The following is a 17,994-nucleotide window of genomic DNA, read 5'->3' as shown; positions in this document are numbered from 1 at the left end:
TAATTACAATAGTATAATGTAATGTTTATTGTTATTAACAAAAAACCAAATCACTATCCAATTGTCTGAAATAAATCAAATTTAAATGGGACCACACTAATTATTATTTGTTTCGGAATAAGGGAGGTTCCTATGAGAAAAACAAAAATACCATAGGTGAAGCTGGAATGCCAGTAATAAATAATTGTCCTATGTATAACTATAATTATCTTAATAACATGAAGAAACATTGCTTTTAATTATATTTATGATTCTTTTTTATGTTTAAAAGCTCGTCCCTGAAAGCCTGCTGTGTGGTGGCTATGTACACACACATAAACACATACACACACACACACACATGTCAGGCTAGTAAAGCCTAAAATTGTTTACCATATGAATATTACAACTTATTCACAATTTTAATTAAGTGAAACAAAGTGTTTAAAAACAAATGCAAATGTGGATTGTGTATGAAGATTAAAGCAGACCAGTAACATTATTTTATAAAAGATAAATCTCTTATTTATGTGGATATCGTGAGTTTCTATGTTAACTTGATATATTATAGCGGTACTTTGTTTAAAAGAGTTTTCATTATATTAGTTTTTTTTACACATTGAGTTCACCTCGCACTCACTTTTTATTTAATGAAATAGTGGATGAGTTTAACAGTTTAGATTTTGTGTTTGAAGTTTTGTTTTATTGTTTAAGTTTTGTTAGTCTATCTGGTTTTTTTATCATGTGTGGCCTGTGCTTGAGCTCAACATCCATGAAGAATCCTTTTTAGAGTTCTGTACAGTTCCAACTGTGATAGAATTTTTTAAATTAACACATTAGTTCCTGAGATTTGCACATTCAAGCAATCAAACTTTTCAGCTATACATTGTTAATATAGATCTATTTATAATAGCTCTCTTATTCCTTTTCATCAAACAAAATCTATTTTTTTTTTACTGTCAATACACTTAAAGGTAAATTAATTATTGACATCTAAAATCTTGCCTTTGATTTTACTTGAGTATCATATTGTATGCATTTTTTCACATTTTAATTTCGCGAAAACTGTTTTTTTTTTATAAAACAGCCTACTCATAAATCAACACAGTTGCCGGAACAAGTGGTGTAATTCAATATTATATCAGGACCTTAGTGATAAGTTTTGTGGACATTACCAAGTCGGACATGAGTCACATTATTAAATATATTCATTGATATATATTTAGTGGTTATTACTCTATTATTTTAAGGCAATAGATAATGATTGATACGTGTATACTATAAAAGAACTGATGAGATATCTATTTGTATGTTTGTTAATCTGTTTCACCTTAAATAAACGTTCCCACAAAAAAAGCTTACCGACGTTCTTGGAGAGGACTCAAATCCACATTCAGCAACAGAAAATAATCACAATCATGTTTCTCTCCGATAAGGAGTTGTTGAATGTTGAGTAAAACATACACAATCGATTTTAACTGAACCTCCTTTGTTTTCCTCCTTTTTTTTAGAAATAGCAGAAATAATTTTAAATGGTGGTTTATTTTTTAAGTTCCACATGTTATATCTTGTCTACTTAAAAAAAAAATGCTATATATCTATATTATTGTGCGAATTTAATACATCGATACAGACAAGGTCATTGTACCATTCAGCTATGTAAATAATGTAATGGAGCTTTATACTAAAGTAAATAAAATAATCATATTAGACAGATGGTCTTACTTTGTATACTAGGAATTAATGACTTCTTATCATAAACACTTATTATTAGACTTTTTTAGTGCATTTATCAGATGTTATGAAATTTGGAATTAATTTATGAAAGTTTAACACTGATGGAAAAGATAATTGTTGTTTAAGCAACATTAACCTTATTACACCATTCATTAAGGGCGTTTTGAGTAATTTTAGATGTATAGTAAGCAACCCTTTTTAAGAGATTACAAGTAATATTAATTGGCGTTGATTTGTGTGTGTTTAATGTCATACATGTATATATGTAAGCAATGCCATACATGTATATATATAAGGGTCAGTGGTGAGGACCTCGGACTTTAAATCGTTAAGTCCGGGGTTTGAGATCAGGCGTGCGTGCAAGATTTTTCAAATTATCTGCGCATGTGAGCAAAATCACCACTACTCCAAACGGTGAAAACATCGTGAGAAAACCGGCATGTCCAAGAATCAAAAGTTCGACGACATGTGACATCTGCCAACACGCACTTGAACAGCGTGGTGGATTATGGCTTGAACACTCATAGGTGGTCTGCGTCCCTGCAATGGGAACATATATGGGCTGATAATGATGATGATGATGCATATATATTCATACATACAAGATTCATCGAATCGAATAGTTAACGTTATCTCTAATATATTGGACTGCTTAATGAAATGTTATCATAAGACAGTCCTTTCTTGCTTAGATTTTCCTTTTTCCATTTGAAAAGCTGTCATACAATGATGGATATAAAGATGATTTTTATAGTGTTTCTTTTATATTCAATTAATGTTACAGACGGACGAGAATAGCTTCCTGCTTCGGTTGAAGATAATAGGAGCATATTCTTTGGCCAAAAAAGACATTTTCGGTGCTAGGTGAGTGACCTTACACAATTACCCTATTAAAGTAACTATGCTTTCATAAATACAGTTCATTGTGATTACTGTGACGAACTTCCTTCCGCGTTATATTAGTTAAAATATTAAAAGGCTGGTAAAGTAACAGCACCAGTGTTAGAAGTGTTTTTGGTCAGTGGTGGCCACTTAACATCTGGATGGCCCACCTGCCCCTTTGCTTTTTTATTTTTTTTTATTTCGTGATAGGGAAGCGCTTGACCACGATCTCGCCTGATGGTAAGCTGAGATGTGGTCTAAAATGAAGTGCGCTTCCCTAGAAGGTAACTGTTCACTCTTCTCTTGAAGACCCCCAGATTGTATTTAATGTTTAGTTTTATAGCATTGGTGTAAAATCTTTCAAAATTTCACACTCCCAGATTGTACTCGTCGGGGAACACAGACTCAGGAAGCATGTTCCAATCCCTTGCGGTTCGAATAAAGGATGAAAAGAATGCTCTGCCATGAAAAAAATATTAGTAAAATGTTTCGCCGTTTTCTATGATGAGATGGTGGCACTGTTAAAGCCTTTCTCTATTCCAGACTATAATCTATATCTGTACCAAATTTCATACAGATACAATAAGCTGTTTTCGCGTGACATCAAACATCCATACATCCATCCTTTTGCGTTTATAATATTAATAGGATGAGTGAAAGCGGATATCACATGTAAAAGTCGTGTACAATTTTGAATCGGTGACACAGCAAAGCTGGTTAATACGTTTTTAATTAACAATGTAACTGTCGATATAACGAAACCGGTTTGAACTCGGAAATAAGGAAAGCAATTAAATATAAAATAAGCGGATAAGGTATTTTGTATTATCCATGTTATCTAGTATCTTTTACATAATAATTAAAAAGTGTGGTTATTTATACTTGTATGGTAAAAAACATGGTGCCATCATTTCAAAGTCACCTTATTTGTGACTAGCGGTCCGCCCCGGCTTCGCCCGAGGTACATATATAGCCTTCCTCAATAAATGGGCTAGCTATGTAATACTGAAAGAATTTTTCAAATCGGACCAGTACAAACAAACAAACAAACAAACTCTTCAGCTCTATGATATTAGTATGGATAACTTTTTTATTTGTTTTTTTTTCCGATATCGAGGTGAGGGCAGCCAGCTAATACCATAGATAAATACTTCAAAAACTTAAATAATCTAATTACTTAACGCTCGTACCGGCTCCAGCTTGGCCGGCTCGTGTTAACTAGGGATAGAAGCGAAATAAAATATTACACTAACCGATAACGTGGCTCTCTTTTAGCAAACGCGTTTTTAAATTCGTAGTCGACCCCCTAAAACGTCACAAACTCACAAATTCACCAACTGTGCCTCTTCATTATGTTAATGTAGATTTATTTGACTAGGCTTCTGTGGCAATCGCTGCGAATCGTAATTCATAGCATAGCAATCGGACATCATAAGTTTCTATAAAACCGACAATATTATTTTTGTTTTATCTTTGAACGGGTGGTACGTCTGATGGTAAGCGAACACCACCGCCCATGAACATTGGCAGAGGTAGTGCCCCCTTTCACCGTACGGAACGCAGTAGCATGCTACCATTTCACGCTGGTTTTCTGTGGCGATGTGATGCTTTCCCGGCGCGAGCTGGCCCACTTCGTGCCGAAGCATACTCGACTCCCACATAAAAATTTATTAAATACAACCGCAATAATTTTGTCAGCGCCTAGTTACGCTTCAATATCGACAAACGCTTATGTGATGAGAGATCCGTGCCTCAGCGCACCGACGTTGACCTCGCGGAAATGCAAATTGCGTTACAGTGACAACTGTATCACGGTTAGCGTCATGTATTGCCATGTATTGTCGTGCATTGGCATATATTGGCGAGTATTAAAATTTCTTGTAATTATTACATTATATACAAAATCTTATTCAATAATGAGGTTAGGGTCGCCACACACGGGCTACATTCGACAGCCGCAAGCGCCGCCTCGCAAGTTATTTGTAGGGAGCGATGTGTGTAGCGTGTGTTGGCCATATAAAATGTATGAAAAATACAGGAAATATGCCGGTGGTTTATTTTCGAGTACCCTTAATTCTGTAATCGAATGTGTTTGTAAAATTCTAGTCGAAATAAAAGAACATCAATTCAAACTCAATACTACATTAAGGTGTAAACGTATTAAAGACGATAAATTTAATGGACAAATGAGGTGGTCAAGTATGGTCTGGTCTAGTAAAATAAATTAAATCTTATTCGGACGAGATAAAGTAGGATTTACAAAACCCCAAACCCTTAATCTGAATGGAAGAAGGGCGTTGTTTCTATTATTAGATATTACAAGGTACTGTTAAGTTGATATTACGAAAATAGAAGGTACTGTTAAGTTAATATTGATGGTTTCTCATATTCCAGCGATCCATATGTCCGCGTCGAGCTGCAGAAAGCAGACGGTGACGTCACACTGGAAACTTTCCTGACGAAAACTAAGAAGAGGGTGAGTATTTATATGCTGTTTACCCAATTGTGCAATGAAAAGGAGATTATGTGTTTGACGCCTCTAAATTGAAAATAAATTGATCTACGCAATATGTGAAGCTTCTTTATAAGTAATTGTTTTAAGTACCTTATTATTGAAAAATTGCTTTTGTGTGAAATTAAGCATTATTATACTATTCTTGAAATCCTACAATATAATATGTAAATCGATATTTGAAGATACTTAATTTTGAAGGTATAATGTGACGTCATAATATGGTATTTTATTTAATTTATTACAAGCTGTTCGCGCCGGTTTCACCCGTGGTACATACTACATATATAGCATATGTCACTAGGTGTAATTGCAGCTTTCTAATGGTGAAAGAATTTTTGAAATCGGTCCAGCCGTTCACGCGTAATGGCATGACCAATCGAAATAGGGATTCATTTTTACATACATACATATATATCAAATCTATTCATTTCACCACACACGACACAATGTGTAAGAAAATAATAAAAATCTGAAAATCATAAACCAATAGCGTTTACACTAAACGACGTGTCCAATAAATAAACACACTTACATATACTCTAAGATTGTATATAGTGGTATCACTTTCTTTTCATCGCAATCGGTTAAAAATATTTACTAACTAAACAGTATATGGTTACTGTACTTAATATGTAAATTTATAATCACTTCAGGCTAATTGGATTATAAAACATTTGCTTAAGCAACGAGGCTTAATAGAGGTACCTTTTCGAGGCTTTCAGTGGGTTGTTATAATACTTCAACTATTATATTTTGTTTCAAAGCAATATCATTTAAACGCATTCTTCTCTGCTACACTAATTATATAAAGTTGAAGAGTTTGTTTGTTTGTTTGCACACGCCACACGCGGAACTACTGGTTCGAATGGCAAATAAATGTTGTTATTTTTTTGGGGTAATAGACGAATAAATTAAGCCCACTTTTTCACTATAACTGAGTCAAGATTGAGCCTCAGAGCTTAAGCGCTGGTCTGTCTATAATTTTCAGCATTTTTTCTACGTTTTTTATTGGCTATTTAAAAAAACGAAAAGTTAGCGCTTAGATGATAAGCTGGTGGGGTCGCCCCGTCAGCTTCTTTGCCGAAGACGACATATAAAATATAGTCTTGATATCATCAGAAGATTCAAGAGCAAATTGAATTGGTATTCAATGACCCCACATAAGTGATAGCTATGATTTAATCTTTTTATCAAGGTCACCATTTGCTGAGAAATTATGCATTTTCAATACTCGTAAGCCTTTTAAAGGGATTAGCAATATATTTAGTATGAGATGACCTTCGTTAATGTTAAATAATTGAATTAATTTCAGACTTTAAACCCAGTATGGAATCAGGAGTTTGTATTTCGGGTGAGTTTTGTTTTTATTCCAAAAATAAAAAAAAATCTATCGAATAGTTTTGGTTTGAAAATATTGTTATCGTATTTATAAGAAAATTTAAAATTGTAATCTTTAGTATTTCATAAAAACTTACATCTTGTTCTTGTTTAAGTGACCTTTGTTTGTTAAAATGAGTGAACTAGAGAGTTTGTTAAGACTATCTATTGCTTAATTTGTGTTTTGACTAATTAACATCACAGAACAGATAAAGGGAGTAAAGGGCCTATGTGGGCGGGACAGGCGTGTCGATCTTATTTGAAAAGTTGTCGCCGTAACATGTATGATAAAAAAATTGTATACTACGTGTGTGTGAGTTATATATGTTTCCGTTAGTGTGAGGACCAATAGCTATATATAGCCTCTATGTATTGATCATGCGCGTACGCATGGGTAGTGGACGTAAATATCAAAATAAATAGTGGGAGTAAAGTAACGACTGCCTCATTTCTAACGCCTTTTATCTGTTCTGTGGTCGACACGAACTTGTGATTGACCACCACCGCCCGCTCACGTCTCCCAGGTGAAGCCGCAAGAGCAGAAGCTGCTCATCCAGGTGTTCGACGAGAACCGTCTCACGCGCGACGACTTCCTCGGCATGGTGGAGGTGCCGCTGGCGAACGCGCCGTACGAGAGCGCGGCGAGCGCCCGCCCGCCCGTCACTAAGTACCCACTGCGCCCGCGCAGGTCTGTGTAAGTAGCGCATGGCCGAGCTGCGCGCCTCTGCGAGGGGAGTGGATTGATGGTGGATAATGGTGCTTATATATAGCAGGAGTCGAATGCAGCAACCAGTGAGTTGAAGTTTGATAAAGAAAAGTATCGAACGAAATTTACTTTTTAGTAAATTTATATTTAATCTTGGTCGTTCATTTTTAATAGTAATTGTAGGATTTGCTACAGAAATGATTAGATGTATTAAATTTCTATGTTACATTTCTCGAAACTACTTATTAAAAATGAACTCTATCTCTTAGGTATAAGGTGGAAGTTCCCGCAAACGTTATGCAAACCGATCCATCTACTCCCCTATAAGTCAGAAGCGCGCTTTAATTTGCGATTTTATTTTCAGTTTCCGCACGCTTAACGTCTCTGGTATGACGGGACGTGTATGCACGTTTTGTTTATTTGGTGATTATTTATTCGAAAATAACCGACAAGTTCGCTATTTTTGTTGCGTGTAAGTGATTTTTGTGTGGATTTTGTGGCTTAAGTATTTATTGGACTATGCGTAAGTTTGATGTGATATTATTAAGCTCAGATGTTAAATGGATAATTTGTTTTTATTGTGCAGTTTTTTTGTAAACTCACTTTTTCAAAAATATGTCCAAAAGTATACGAGTATGAAAAGTTAATGAGTTCCCTAAACACAGCTATGTCATTGGTAAATTTTTTAGTATATTATAGGAATACAGGACTCAAACCTTTTTATAGATAATTTGATGCTCTACAATTTTGGTAGGAGGTAATTAAATGGCAGAACTTACCCTTTGACGCGATTGTTGGAATGAGAGTTGATATTTTAAAAAAGTTTTGGACAATTTTATTGATTTTCTTCTAGATGGGGATTTTTTGTACCTTCGAATGTTTGGATCTAGTGTTATTACACATATTGTACATAATGTGATATCTGTTGCAAAAAGATATAAACATATAAAAAAACGATATGGCAACATTTCATTCAATAGCATCATTACAAATGCACGCACGCACGTTCCAGCGCGCGTTCCCGCGTGCGCGGCTATATCGAGGTGTACCACGCGCTGGTGGGGCGCGTCGGCGAGCGCGACGCGGATGCGCCCGCGCAGCCCGCGCACCCCGCCCCGCCCGCGCCGCCCGACGGCTGGGAGATGGTCGAGAGCCCGCCGCAGGTGGGGCACGTGCAGCCGGTGAGTGGGGGGGGGGAGTGAGGGGGGAGGGGTGTGAAAAAAGTTACATAAAGGGGAGAGGGATTTCATTTACGTTAAAAAAAATAAAAGAGAAAAATATGATAAGAGATAATAATAATAATAAACAAAATAATATTACACGTCGTTTGTTTAAGAGTGAGAAAGAAATATCGCTCCATGAGATAGATTAACACACAAATAGACGAAAAAATTATTCAATGAAAAAGGGAAATACGTTCAACAATACCCAGAAATTACGTTTGAATGAATAAATAAAAATATTGTTCTGTATTTACCTATATATAATGAAAACCGTATACTTGCAAATTTAGAAAAAGGGTGGGGAGGAATAACCGTTTACGAATGAATTAATTATGTTATAATTACATAGTCGGTATACAGCAATATGATAAAAAAGGATTATAATCTATATTATCCATTTTGTATGTATGTTAATATTAGGTAATAGGTTTCAAAAACGTCACAGACTTACATAGATGTTACTAATACATGTTTTAAAATATAACAACTAGTAAATTAATTAAATCATGTACCGTTTCTCAGATGCCGTCCCGGTATTTCGCATGAGAAAATAAAACACATAGAAATCAGTTTCACACAAAAAATATAAAAAAAAAATATCTCTTAATATTGAACAACATATAATTCCACCGTTTAATTATCTATATCCTTTAAAAAATATCGGTTATAAACAGCTTGAATTGAGAAACATTCATTTTATAATTACTAAAACACTTTTGGTATATTATTAGAGATATTCGACTATTTCGAAAAATCAATAAAAAAGAATCGAAGAAAAAAAAAAACTACTCCCTTATCACCACTCTTATGACTGTCACTCTTTCTGGTGGTAAGACTCTATTTAAAAGAATTTTATAAATCTGTTTTTGGTATAGTATTCTTGGATAGATGCGTTATCACCCTGTTTATATTTTACTTAATTATGTAATAAAAAAACGTTGTACTATATATATTAATATAGACTAAGATGCACATTGTTATTGATTACTTTATGTACTGATATTTAATAATAATCTAGATACTATTGAACTTATAGTCCTTCTAAGCATGTTACGCATACATACATCGAATTCTGATGTTTGTTCTCGACGCTCAGAAACACTGGACCGATTTTGATTGAATTTAGCGGACGTATGGGTATATAAAATCGTTTCACGTTAAGGGGAATGAAGGTAGCATAATCTGTTTGGATTTAACCATCTAGTCCCGAGGGTTGATTAATTAATAACCGTGATAAAAACCAGTAGGTAACAGTGGTTATTGTTCATCACCAAATAACAGTGATAATAACTAACATGTAACAGTGATTTTTATAATTAAATAACGGTGATAAGTAACAGTGACTAACAATGATCTGCGCTAGTAAAGCCTAGGTTTTGACGTAGGTGTTCGCGGGCACTGTACCAACTTTGACCGGGGAGGATGACTGGGTAGTAGTCGACGCAACGCAATTGCCCTTTGTACGTTATATTTTTCATTATTATCACATACACACTAACAGACAAAATGCATAGGCCTGTCTGTCTGACTATCCAAAGTGTTATACGATGGATGGATAGTTGGAAGAAGGGTATTGAAATTATCAAAAGAAAAAAAAATATGGTGTCGGTATTTAAATGCATGCTTTAATAATGAAAATCACTCGCTAGTAAAATTTAAAAATAAATATCTCGAAATAAAGGTGTAAATGGTGCCTCTAGCTTGCACATTAGTGATTTTTGTTAAGTGGGAGCGAGACGGCAAGCTATTTGTGGTGGATGTTTACGTTTAATTTTCATATAAGGATTATTATATAGGACAATATGTAATTCTGTACATAAATTGCGGGATATTTAAAAATGATAATTTAATATGCAGATAATGTTGGTTTATGAAGCGGTTGTTGAGTTTTCATGAATATTATTGTAATAGTAATAAAAAATATCCTATATTGGTGCCTATAGTGTATATAACCCCTCAAACATATCATTTTATCTTTATTTTCAACGAACTTCAAAAAAAGGACGAGGATTTCAATTTGGTGTTGTGTTGTTCTTTAAGTGGGTTTGTTACCTCATATCGACTGGGTGAACCGATTTTTTTGTTTCTTTTTGTGTTTAAGAGCTGGCGCCTGCCATGTGGTCCCATTTAAATTTGGTCGAGTTCTGACAATTCAGAGGTGGTATATTTGGATGTTTTAAACACCCTCGCGTACTGTAACCCCTGGCGAGACTTGCGCGGTATCCGGGTAAAAGGTAGCCTATGTGCTAATCCAGACTACAATCTGTCTCTGTGCCAAATTTAATACAGATACGATAAGCTGTTTTGCGTGAAAGAATAACATCCATACATCCATCCAAACTATCGCGTTTATAATTAGTAGGATTTTAATCATCTTCTTATTACGTTCTTCCTTTTATATGACCCAATATGTAATGTAATACCAAATTTGATAAAAACTATCTGATGAATAAAGGCATTCTATCTGGCTTATGTCTGTGCAGAGACTCGAATGGTGAAGTTGAATTTTTTTATGTATATACTAGCAGACCAGCGCATAATCCTTCCTATAGACGACAAAGTCAACTAGCCTAACATATAGTTAATAGTTTAAAGTCATTGAGATAGGTTGTACCCTATATTATATCGCTACGACCGGGTTACAAACATGGGACATAAACACGAATTTTTAGTGCAAAAAAACTCAATGTTATAAGTAAAAATGCGCATACAGGGTACTAACACAGTTTTAGATTTAAAAACGGCACACTAACGCACACATAAATGCATTTATTTATGTTACTATATCACACTACATTACGAATAGACGGTAAAGTAAGATGGCATGATTCGAAATCGTGAGCGAAAAAGAGACGAATGTAATTATTAAACTGAAGGTTATTCTAGCTAATTAGCCACATCTCAAGGTGGCGCTTTTAATCTATCTACTTTGTGCAAAAGTATTGTTAACAGGCGATGGGAAAAGGGGGAGGGGGGGGGGAAATCACTTTAAATGGCGGGAATAAAAAATCGTGTACATATATGTATCGAAATAGCTCTAGTCATTAAATAGGTGGTGTATTGTCAACAGACGATAGGGGGGGACCCGCTGCCGCCCGGCTGGGAGGAGCGGCAGGACGCGAACGGGCGCACGTATTACGTGAACCACGTGGCGCGGTCCACGCAATGGGAGCGGCCTTCGCTCGCTTTCACGTGAGTATTTCGTTTTAAATCATAGTTAATAGATGAGAAATTTTTAATGTATTTGTATGATGTTCATAATCTCTAGCTTGAACATTTGTTTATACAATTAGACTTCTAGAATCGGACATTAGGATTTTATAGCATAACAGGCACGCATTTTCAAAAGCGCTAATAAAATAGCTTTGTAAATGTCAATGAGTGGTGGTGGTCGCTTACCATCGCGAACCACCAGCTCAAATATCCACTCTGGCATAAAAAAAATTATTGATTTTCTATTATTCTATTCCCGATCCGCAGACGCAATATGAGCACGGAGTCTCAGGCCGAGCGGATGGAAACGGCTGCGACCGAGTTCCAACGTCGTTTCCACATCTCGGCCGACGACGAGCACAACCAGTCGAACACGCAGACACACGTACGTCTCGTTTTGTCTGTCTGTCTGTCTGTCTGTTTATCAGCGCATGTTACGTGGGCTTTGGTGTAGTAAGATGTCTTGTTGAACTTGTTGAACTAAACATATTTAGAGATATAGATCTGTTAAATTTTAATCGTAGTAGTTTTTATTCGTTATTAACAAGTTTTTTTTATTATTTAAATAATCGCTTTTATGGATAAGTGTTGAAATCGCAGTCATTAATGCGAAATTTTAAACTTTGAACGATTATTCGAAAAAAGGTCCTTCGAGGCGGATCATAATGCTTACGCGGCTTTTAGTACGTTCCATAGTTTATGTTAATTGTCTTATTTAATATCTCTCCCGCCTTCGCTTCGTATCGATCATTTAGCAAAATGTGTTAAATTGATTGTTTGTTACTATAAAACTAATAGTAACCTTTCATAGGGTAAAAATTATGACATAATGAATAATGCATGTTGTATTGTTAATAAATATATAACAATTTAAAACTATTGTAAATAAATCATGCTCATAAACAGAGAAAGAATAGCTTTGGTGTATTTTTTACAAATATGTCAATGAATGTTGTTTCGGGTCTGTTATGGTCTTAAAAAATGGATTAAAAAAACAATTAAATTACTTGTCACTTAAAATTTTATCAAGTTCGGTTTAGTAAAATAAAACGAAAGTGTCATATTAATAATAATTATCGTGGATTGTGTAATATGCATGTTGCATGGAAATTAATTTATTTATATGCATGTTTAGACGTATTTAAAATCTAAAAGAAATAAGTGATTCAAGGCGATTGGTTAAGTTCTGAATTTTAGTTTTCTTTAAATATTTTTCTTTTCTTAACGGCCTCTATCTTAAATTATGATCAATAAAAAAGGTTTCATGCTTATGCATAAGATGTCATTTTAGAAGTTGCATTGTAAAATTCCGTTGCGAAATATTGCAAGACGTATTTATTATTCATACAGTATATCATGTTCTCAAACTTCTAAAATGGCGTCTATTTGAGATCTTTTTTGAATCATTCATAAGTATTGTCTGTCTCGTTGAAACTTTACGTCTATGTTTAAACGTCTATTTTTATGTTTTTAGAAACTTCGCAGCATGGCCTTTGCTGGGTTCGGAGGAAGGAACTGTGTTTCATTCAACGTAACATCATTTCATGACGTCAAATATTGTGTTCTTCGAGTTGCTTGTTTATATTTATATCCTGGACTATTTTCCACCTTAAATCCTAACACAAAGAGCACAGTTTTGACAGTTCACAGGGAATCACTCTAATTTCACTTGCAGGGTGCGACTGGTGTCATCACTTCAATCGCGGTTCTATTTCGATGTCGATTGAGGTGATGACGATACAAACACGCTAATACTGAAGGTCGCTAAGTAACACCGGGTAGCATAGACATTCATTGTGATGTCCCCACATGTCATAGACAATACTGCGGCACTATAAACATATGATTACTGTCATAATGTATATTATATTCTTTAAAAATTCAGTGGTTACACTTGTCAATTCAAATTATATCTGTTATTCCATTACCCAAAATGAAATGTAACGTAATGTTAGTGTCAATTCTAAATCTCCGACAGGAGGAAACGAACGATAGGCCAGCGGAAAGCGCAGCCGACTCTAGTGAGGCGACCGCTGAGGATAGTGTCGAGACGAATGACGCGAGAGACGAGAGCGCGGAAGCCACGCCCTTCTCCACGCCGGCTCGCACGCCGGATGCGGCGGAGCGGACCGAATCAGTGCCTAATTCTACTAATGACTGTGATACTAATGTAAGGGATGATAGAAACGAAGAGGAAGACGTAGTCTGCGCGAACGAAACGAGCGAAAGCGCGACGGAACAAAGGGAACGAGCTAACGGAGCGCCCCAACTAGCTCTTAAAGCTCAAGCGTCCAGCGACAGCATCGAGGTCGTCGACAACGATAACGATAACGATAACGAAAACGATAACGACAACGTGTCTCCAAACAGCAGCCAAGACAATAATTCAGACACGGACACCATAGAAATAGAGTTGCGGCCGGCGGTCGACGAGATCATTATAACTAGTCCGGAGGAGACGCAGCGAGAGATAGACGCGGCGGACGGGGGAGCGGGAGGGGGGAGGGAGAGGAGCGATGAGACGGGCGACGAGTCGGCGGAGTCTCTGACGTTCGATGAGAACCATTTCAGTACCCCCACCGGGGGCGTGACCCCCGAGCGGCGGGGCTCCGCGGAGCGGCGCCGCCGGAGGACCACGGCGAGCTCCATGAGCTCTGAGGTAAGCCCCCGCGGGCGTGCTGTGGCCAGTATATGTGTACCTTTGTGGGTTTGTATGACGTTCCAATGCTAAGCACCCGTCTGTATAACGTTAGCTATAGATTCACGCGCGGAATGCCGCGGCCGGCCCGATCCTAGTTAACGCTTGGGCGATTGTCTATGATTCGATGACGTATAGAAAATTCGCTCGCTCGAATCGTTGCGTGTAAATATTTGCTAACGTGCGAGTTGATAGTTTTCTATACGTCCAGTTGAGGACATGTGGGCGTACTCCTGTAACGTTGTCGCGGTTATATCCTCGAGTTTTGGGGCGAAATTGCCGACGTTTCTAGTCATTTACATTGGTTTCGACAACTCGTTGATGTGCCCGGGGCGTTCACGGCCACGCTTGACTAACAGTGCCATAACGAATGCTGATTAACAAGCGATACACTGACATTGTACATTGGACATCATATCACGGGATGTGTAGGGGACGCAACGCACTTTGCCGATGTGTAAATGAAATTATTTTAACATTCTTAGGGTGTCTGTCAGGAAATGTAGGCGAAAAGTTTTTTTTTTTTTTTTTACTGAGGACAAAGGTATCTTTTCAATTTGATGTTTAAATTCTGTAGGACCTATTAAAATGGTACATTTTGGAATATTTTGGTTTTCGAAATTGTCTATGTGTGTTCTAAATTTGGTGCAAATGCCTAGGTTGTTCTTGGTAAGTAGGTTGGTTTGGATGTCTGAGCACTAACTCTTCACTCACATACGATTACATCAATAACCGCAGCATTTATCACAGCATTATTTAACAGGGTTGCTTATGCTGAGCCTATTTAGATAAAATCTTATTTATCAGAATCCGTCACGTTGCATGAATTTTTATTATATACTTTACGTAGTACGCACAACGCACGGAATTTCGCTTAGCCCGTCCCCGTCCCCCTAATACAATTTGTGTTAGGGGGACGGGGGTTCTGTATAAGCCCTAGATTTCCTATTTAGATTGAGCTAGATTGCAAAATGCATGCGTGCATGGTAATAGGAACGTACGCTGATTTGCGTCAGCTGTTATGCCTTCCCTTTTGCATTTTCTATTTCTTATACGTTGAGTTTTGGTTTAGCTTTAGACGCTTGCTTTAGTTATTCGCCGTTTCTAAATTTACATAAATACTCTTGGAAATATAACGGTAGTGATTTTTTTGAATTGAACTATCAATATTTACTGGTGGAATTAGGTGTCAGAATCACTTAAAATTGGTGCTTTCCGGTAGTGTTAAGTGAAGTTAGTGTTGATTTATGGTTGTGATTGTAGGACGAAACGGACAATTCGTCAGACAGTACTCGGAGTAGCAGCGCCAGCAGCACGCAGAGTCAAAACCTGCCCAATAGTGATGGTTTGTATACTTTTATTTGATATGGTCATCCAGCACCTGTTACATCATAACTTATACATGCTTTTGATTACATATGTATATTTTTATGTCTTAGCGGGCAACTGAGCTGGTGGTTCGCCTAATGGTAAGCGTTCATCACCGTCCGTGAACATTCGTAGAGGCAGTGCAGAGGCACACGAGGAATGCGCTACCTGCTTTTAAGGGAAAAGGAAAGATTAGGATTAGGAAAGGATTGACGACTCGAAAGAAGAAATGGACTGGGAAGGGCGTGGAAAAGAAAACGGGCCTTCGGTTACTTCCTCCGTGCGAGCTGGCCCAATTCGTGTCGAAGCCTACTCGACTCACACAAAACCACTTTGTGCTGTAAACCTCCACGAGGTACAAGCTGAAGCCCGCGGCATCACTCGCGTAAAGGGCTTAAAGTAGCCTTTGTGCTAAATCCAGACTGTAATCTATCTCCGTATGCTGCTTTCGCTTGAAAGAGTAACAAATATCCTAATTATAAAAAAAATAATTGTGGTGTGCTTAATTATATTTTATTTACAAGTATCATTCAATACAGATGAAATCAATGCTCATGGGTGTACTTAAAAATTCAACATAATATAACTCGTAAATTGGTTTTATTAGATTTTAATAGATGATGTTTTTTTTTTATTTCCCTCAGGATTGCCTCCCGGCTGGAGCATGCAGCGCGCACCGAACGGGAGGATTTTCTTCATCGATCACAACAACAAAACCACCACCTGGGTGGATCCTAGGACGGGTAATTTTGTATTTTTTGATATATTACTAGCTGTAACTCGGCCTTACTCGCTTGGTACCCGGGTGAAAATTAGCATATGGGCTAATCAAGACTAAAATCTATCTCTGCACCAAATTTCATACAGATATGATAAGCTTTAAATTTTGTTGCGCGTTCACTTTTGTTTATTCGCCATTGTTGTTTCCGTAATAAATTAATTGTATTGTAAATGGGTTTTATTGCCGAATGCAAATTCTTTAAAAAGTACGGCATATTTTAAGTGACGTTTCATTAAAAAAGTGTTTTTTTTTAATTCAAGTATTAATTTTAAAATGCAGTTTCGAATGTTACTGTTTACTAATATACTAAATTCTTGATGTATTTGTCTGTCAGGTTGCGCATCTAGCCTACCCAGCACGTCAGTTCGCTCGGAGGGTGGGGCCGCGGGGGCGGGGGCCGGGGCGGGGGCCGAGGGCGACGCGGACGAGCTGGGGCCACTGCCGGAGGGCTGGGAGGAGAGGGTGCACACGGACGGGCGGATCTTCTTCATTGATCATAGTGAGTTGGGGGGAGGGGGAGGGATGGGATTTTAAAAGGGATGCATATTTCAAAATAGAATGTAGGTACTTGATCGCTGTCAAAAAATGAACCCACCAAAACTCCGCTGTTGGTGCAGTTTTGGTGCTTTGTGAATTCTACCATCATTTATCTGAATAAGATTGAATTTTTTGTGGCAATAATATTGCAAGCTAGCGTTCTTAAAATCGCGAAAATTTATTGCTTTTGATACACCTTGAAGTAATTCTAATAAGATTGTTTTTAACTTGTTGTAGGATTTATAACAGAAAATATCGGGGTCAGTCTTATTAACCAATGGAAATGTGTGTGTGTGATTATGTATGCATGTGTTGCGTGTACAGACACCCGCACGACGCAGTGGGAGGACCCGCGGCTGTCGAACCCGCAGATCGCGGGCCCGGCGGTGCCCTACTCGCGCGACTACAAGCGCAAATACGAATACCTCAAGAGCCAGCTGCGTAAGCCGGTGAGACTTTTTTCAAAGTACCCTCATTGATGGAGTTTTTTTTTTCTAAAATCCTGGGACTCGCACGACTACATGCGAAAGCGTAGCCTCAAGAGCCATACATTTAACACTTTACTATTTCTATATGGAGATAGTTTTGAGACTAAGGAAAGGACACAGGATAGTTTTTATCCGGGATCAAGATAGTTGTTGTGAAGTAACAAAAACATTATTGCATTTGTCGTATAATTTTCAGAGCAACGTGCCCAACAAGTTCGAGATCAAAGTGCGCAGGAACTCGATACTGGAGGACTCGTACCGTATCATCAGTTCCGTGAGCCGAGTGGACCTGCTCAAGACGAAGCTCTGGGTCGAGTTCGAATCCGAAGTGGGGCTCGGTGAGTGATTGTAATTATGTAGCTAGATTTTTTTCTTTCACGGTTATTTTTACGAACTTTCTTTTAATATCCGTGTTATTACCTAGTCTTGCCATAAATATTGTAATAAAGAAAAAAGAAAATTGTTAACTGCAAATAACATTTATTACTTT

The 17,994-nt window shown here is 37.1% G+C and overlaps 1 protein-coding gene across 4 annotated transcripts in view; it reads left to right on the top strand.

Annotated features, from left to right (window-relative positions):
* Positions 1-2,455: 2,455 nt before the first annotated feature.
* Positions 2,456-17,994, top strand: part of LOC119831632 (E3 ubiquitin-protein ligase Nedd-4) — a 24,612-nt gene continuing 9,073 nt past the window's right edge. The window contains exons 1-14 of one of the 4 annotated variants that reach the window (XM_038355065.1): positions 2,456-2,580; positions 4,993-5,074; positions 6,426-6,464; positions 7,015-7,178; positions 8,209-8,377; positions 9,805-9,879; positions 11,490-11,611; positions 11,900-12,017; positions 13,611-14,291; positions 15,594-15,675; positions 16,343-16,441; positions 16,814-16,978; positions 17,341-17,465; positions 17,701-17,842. In XM_038355065.1, coding sequence (XP_038210993.1) covers positions 2,492-2,580; positions 4,993-5,074; positions 6,426-6,464; positions 7,015-7,178; positions 8,209-8,377; positions 9,805-9,879; positions 11,490-11,611; positions 11,900-12,017; positions 13,611-14,291; positions 15,594-15,675; positions 16,343-16,441; positions 16,814-16,978; positions 17,341-17,465; positions 17,701-17,842 — 2,152 coding nt within the window. In that variant the 5' untranslated portion in view covers positions 2,456-2,491. Of the gene's footprint in view, positions 2,581-4,992; positions 5,075-6,425; positions 6,465-7,014; positions 7,185-8,208; positions 8,378-9,804; positions 9,880-11,489; positions 11,612-11,899; positions 12,018-13,610; positions 14,292-15,593; positions 15,676-16,342; positions 16,442-16,813; positions 16,979-17,340; positions 17,466-17,700; positions 17,843-17,994 lie in introns of all 4 variants that reach the window. The other 3 variants (XM_038355064.1, XM_038355066.1, XM_038355067.1) reach the window with 3 other exon arrangements.

This window comes from Zerene cesonia, chromosome 14, assembly GCF_012273895.1.
Source record: "Zerene cesonia ecotype Mississippi chromosome 14, Zerene_cesonia_1.1, whole genome shotgun sequence".
Classification (NCBI taxonomy): domain Eukaryota; kingdom Metazoa; phylum Arthropoda; class Insecta; order Lepidoptera; family Pieridae; genus Zerene; species Zerene cesonia.
Note: the sequence above shows the minus strand (reverse complement) of the source record. Positions and strands in the feature narration are given on the sequence as shown.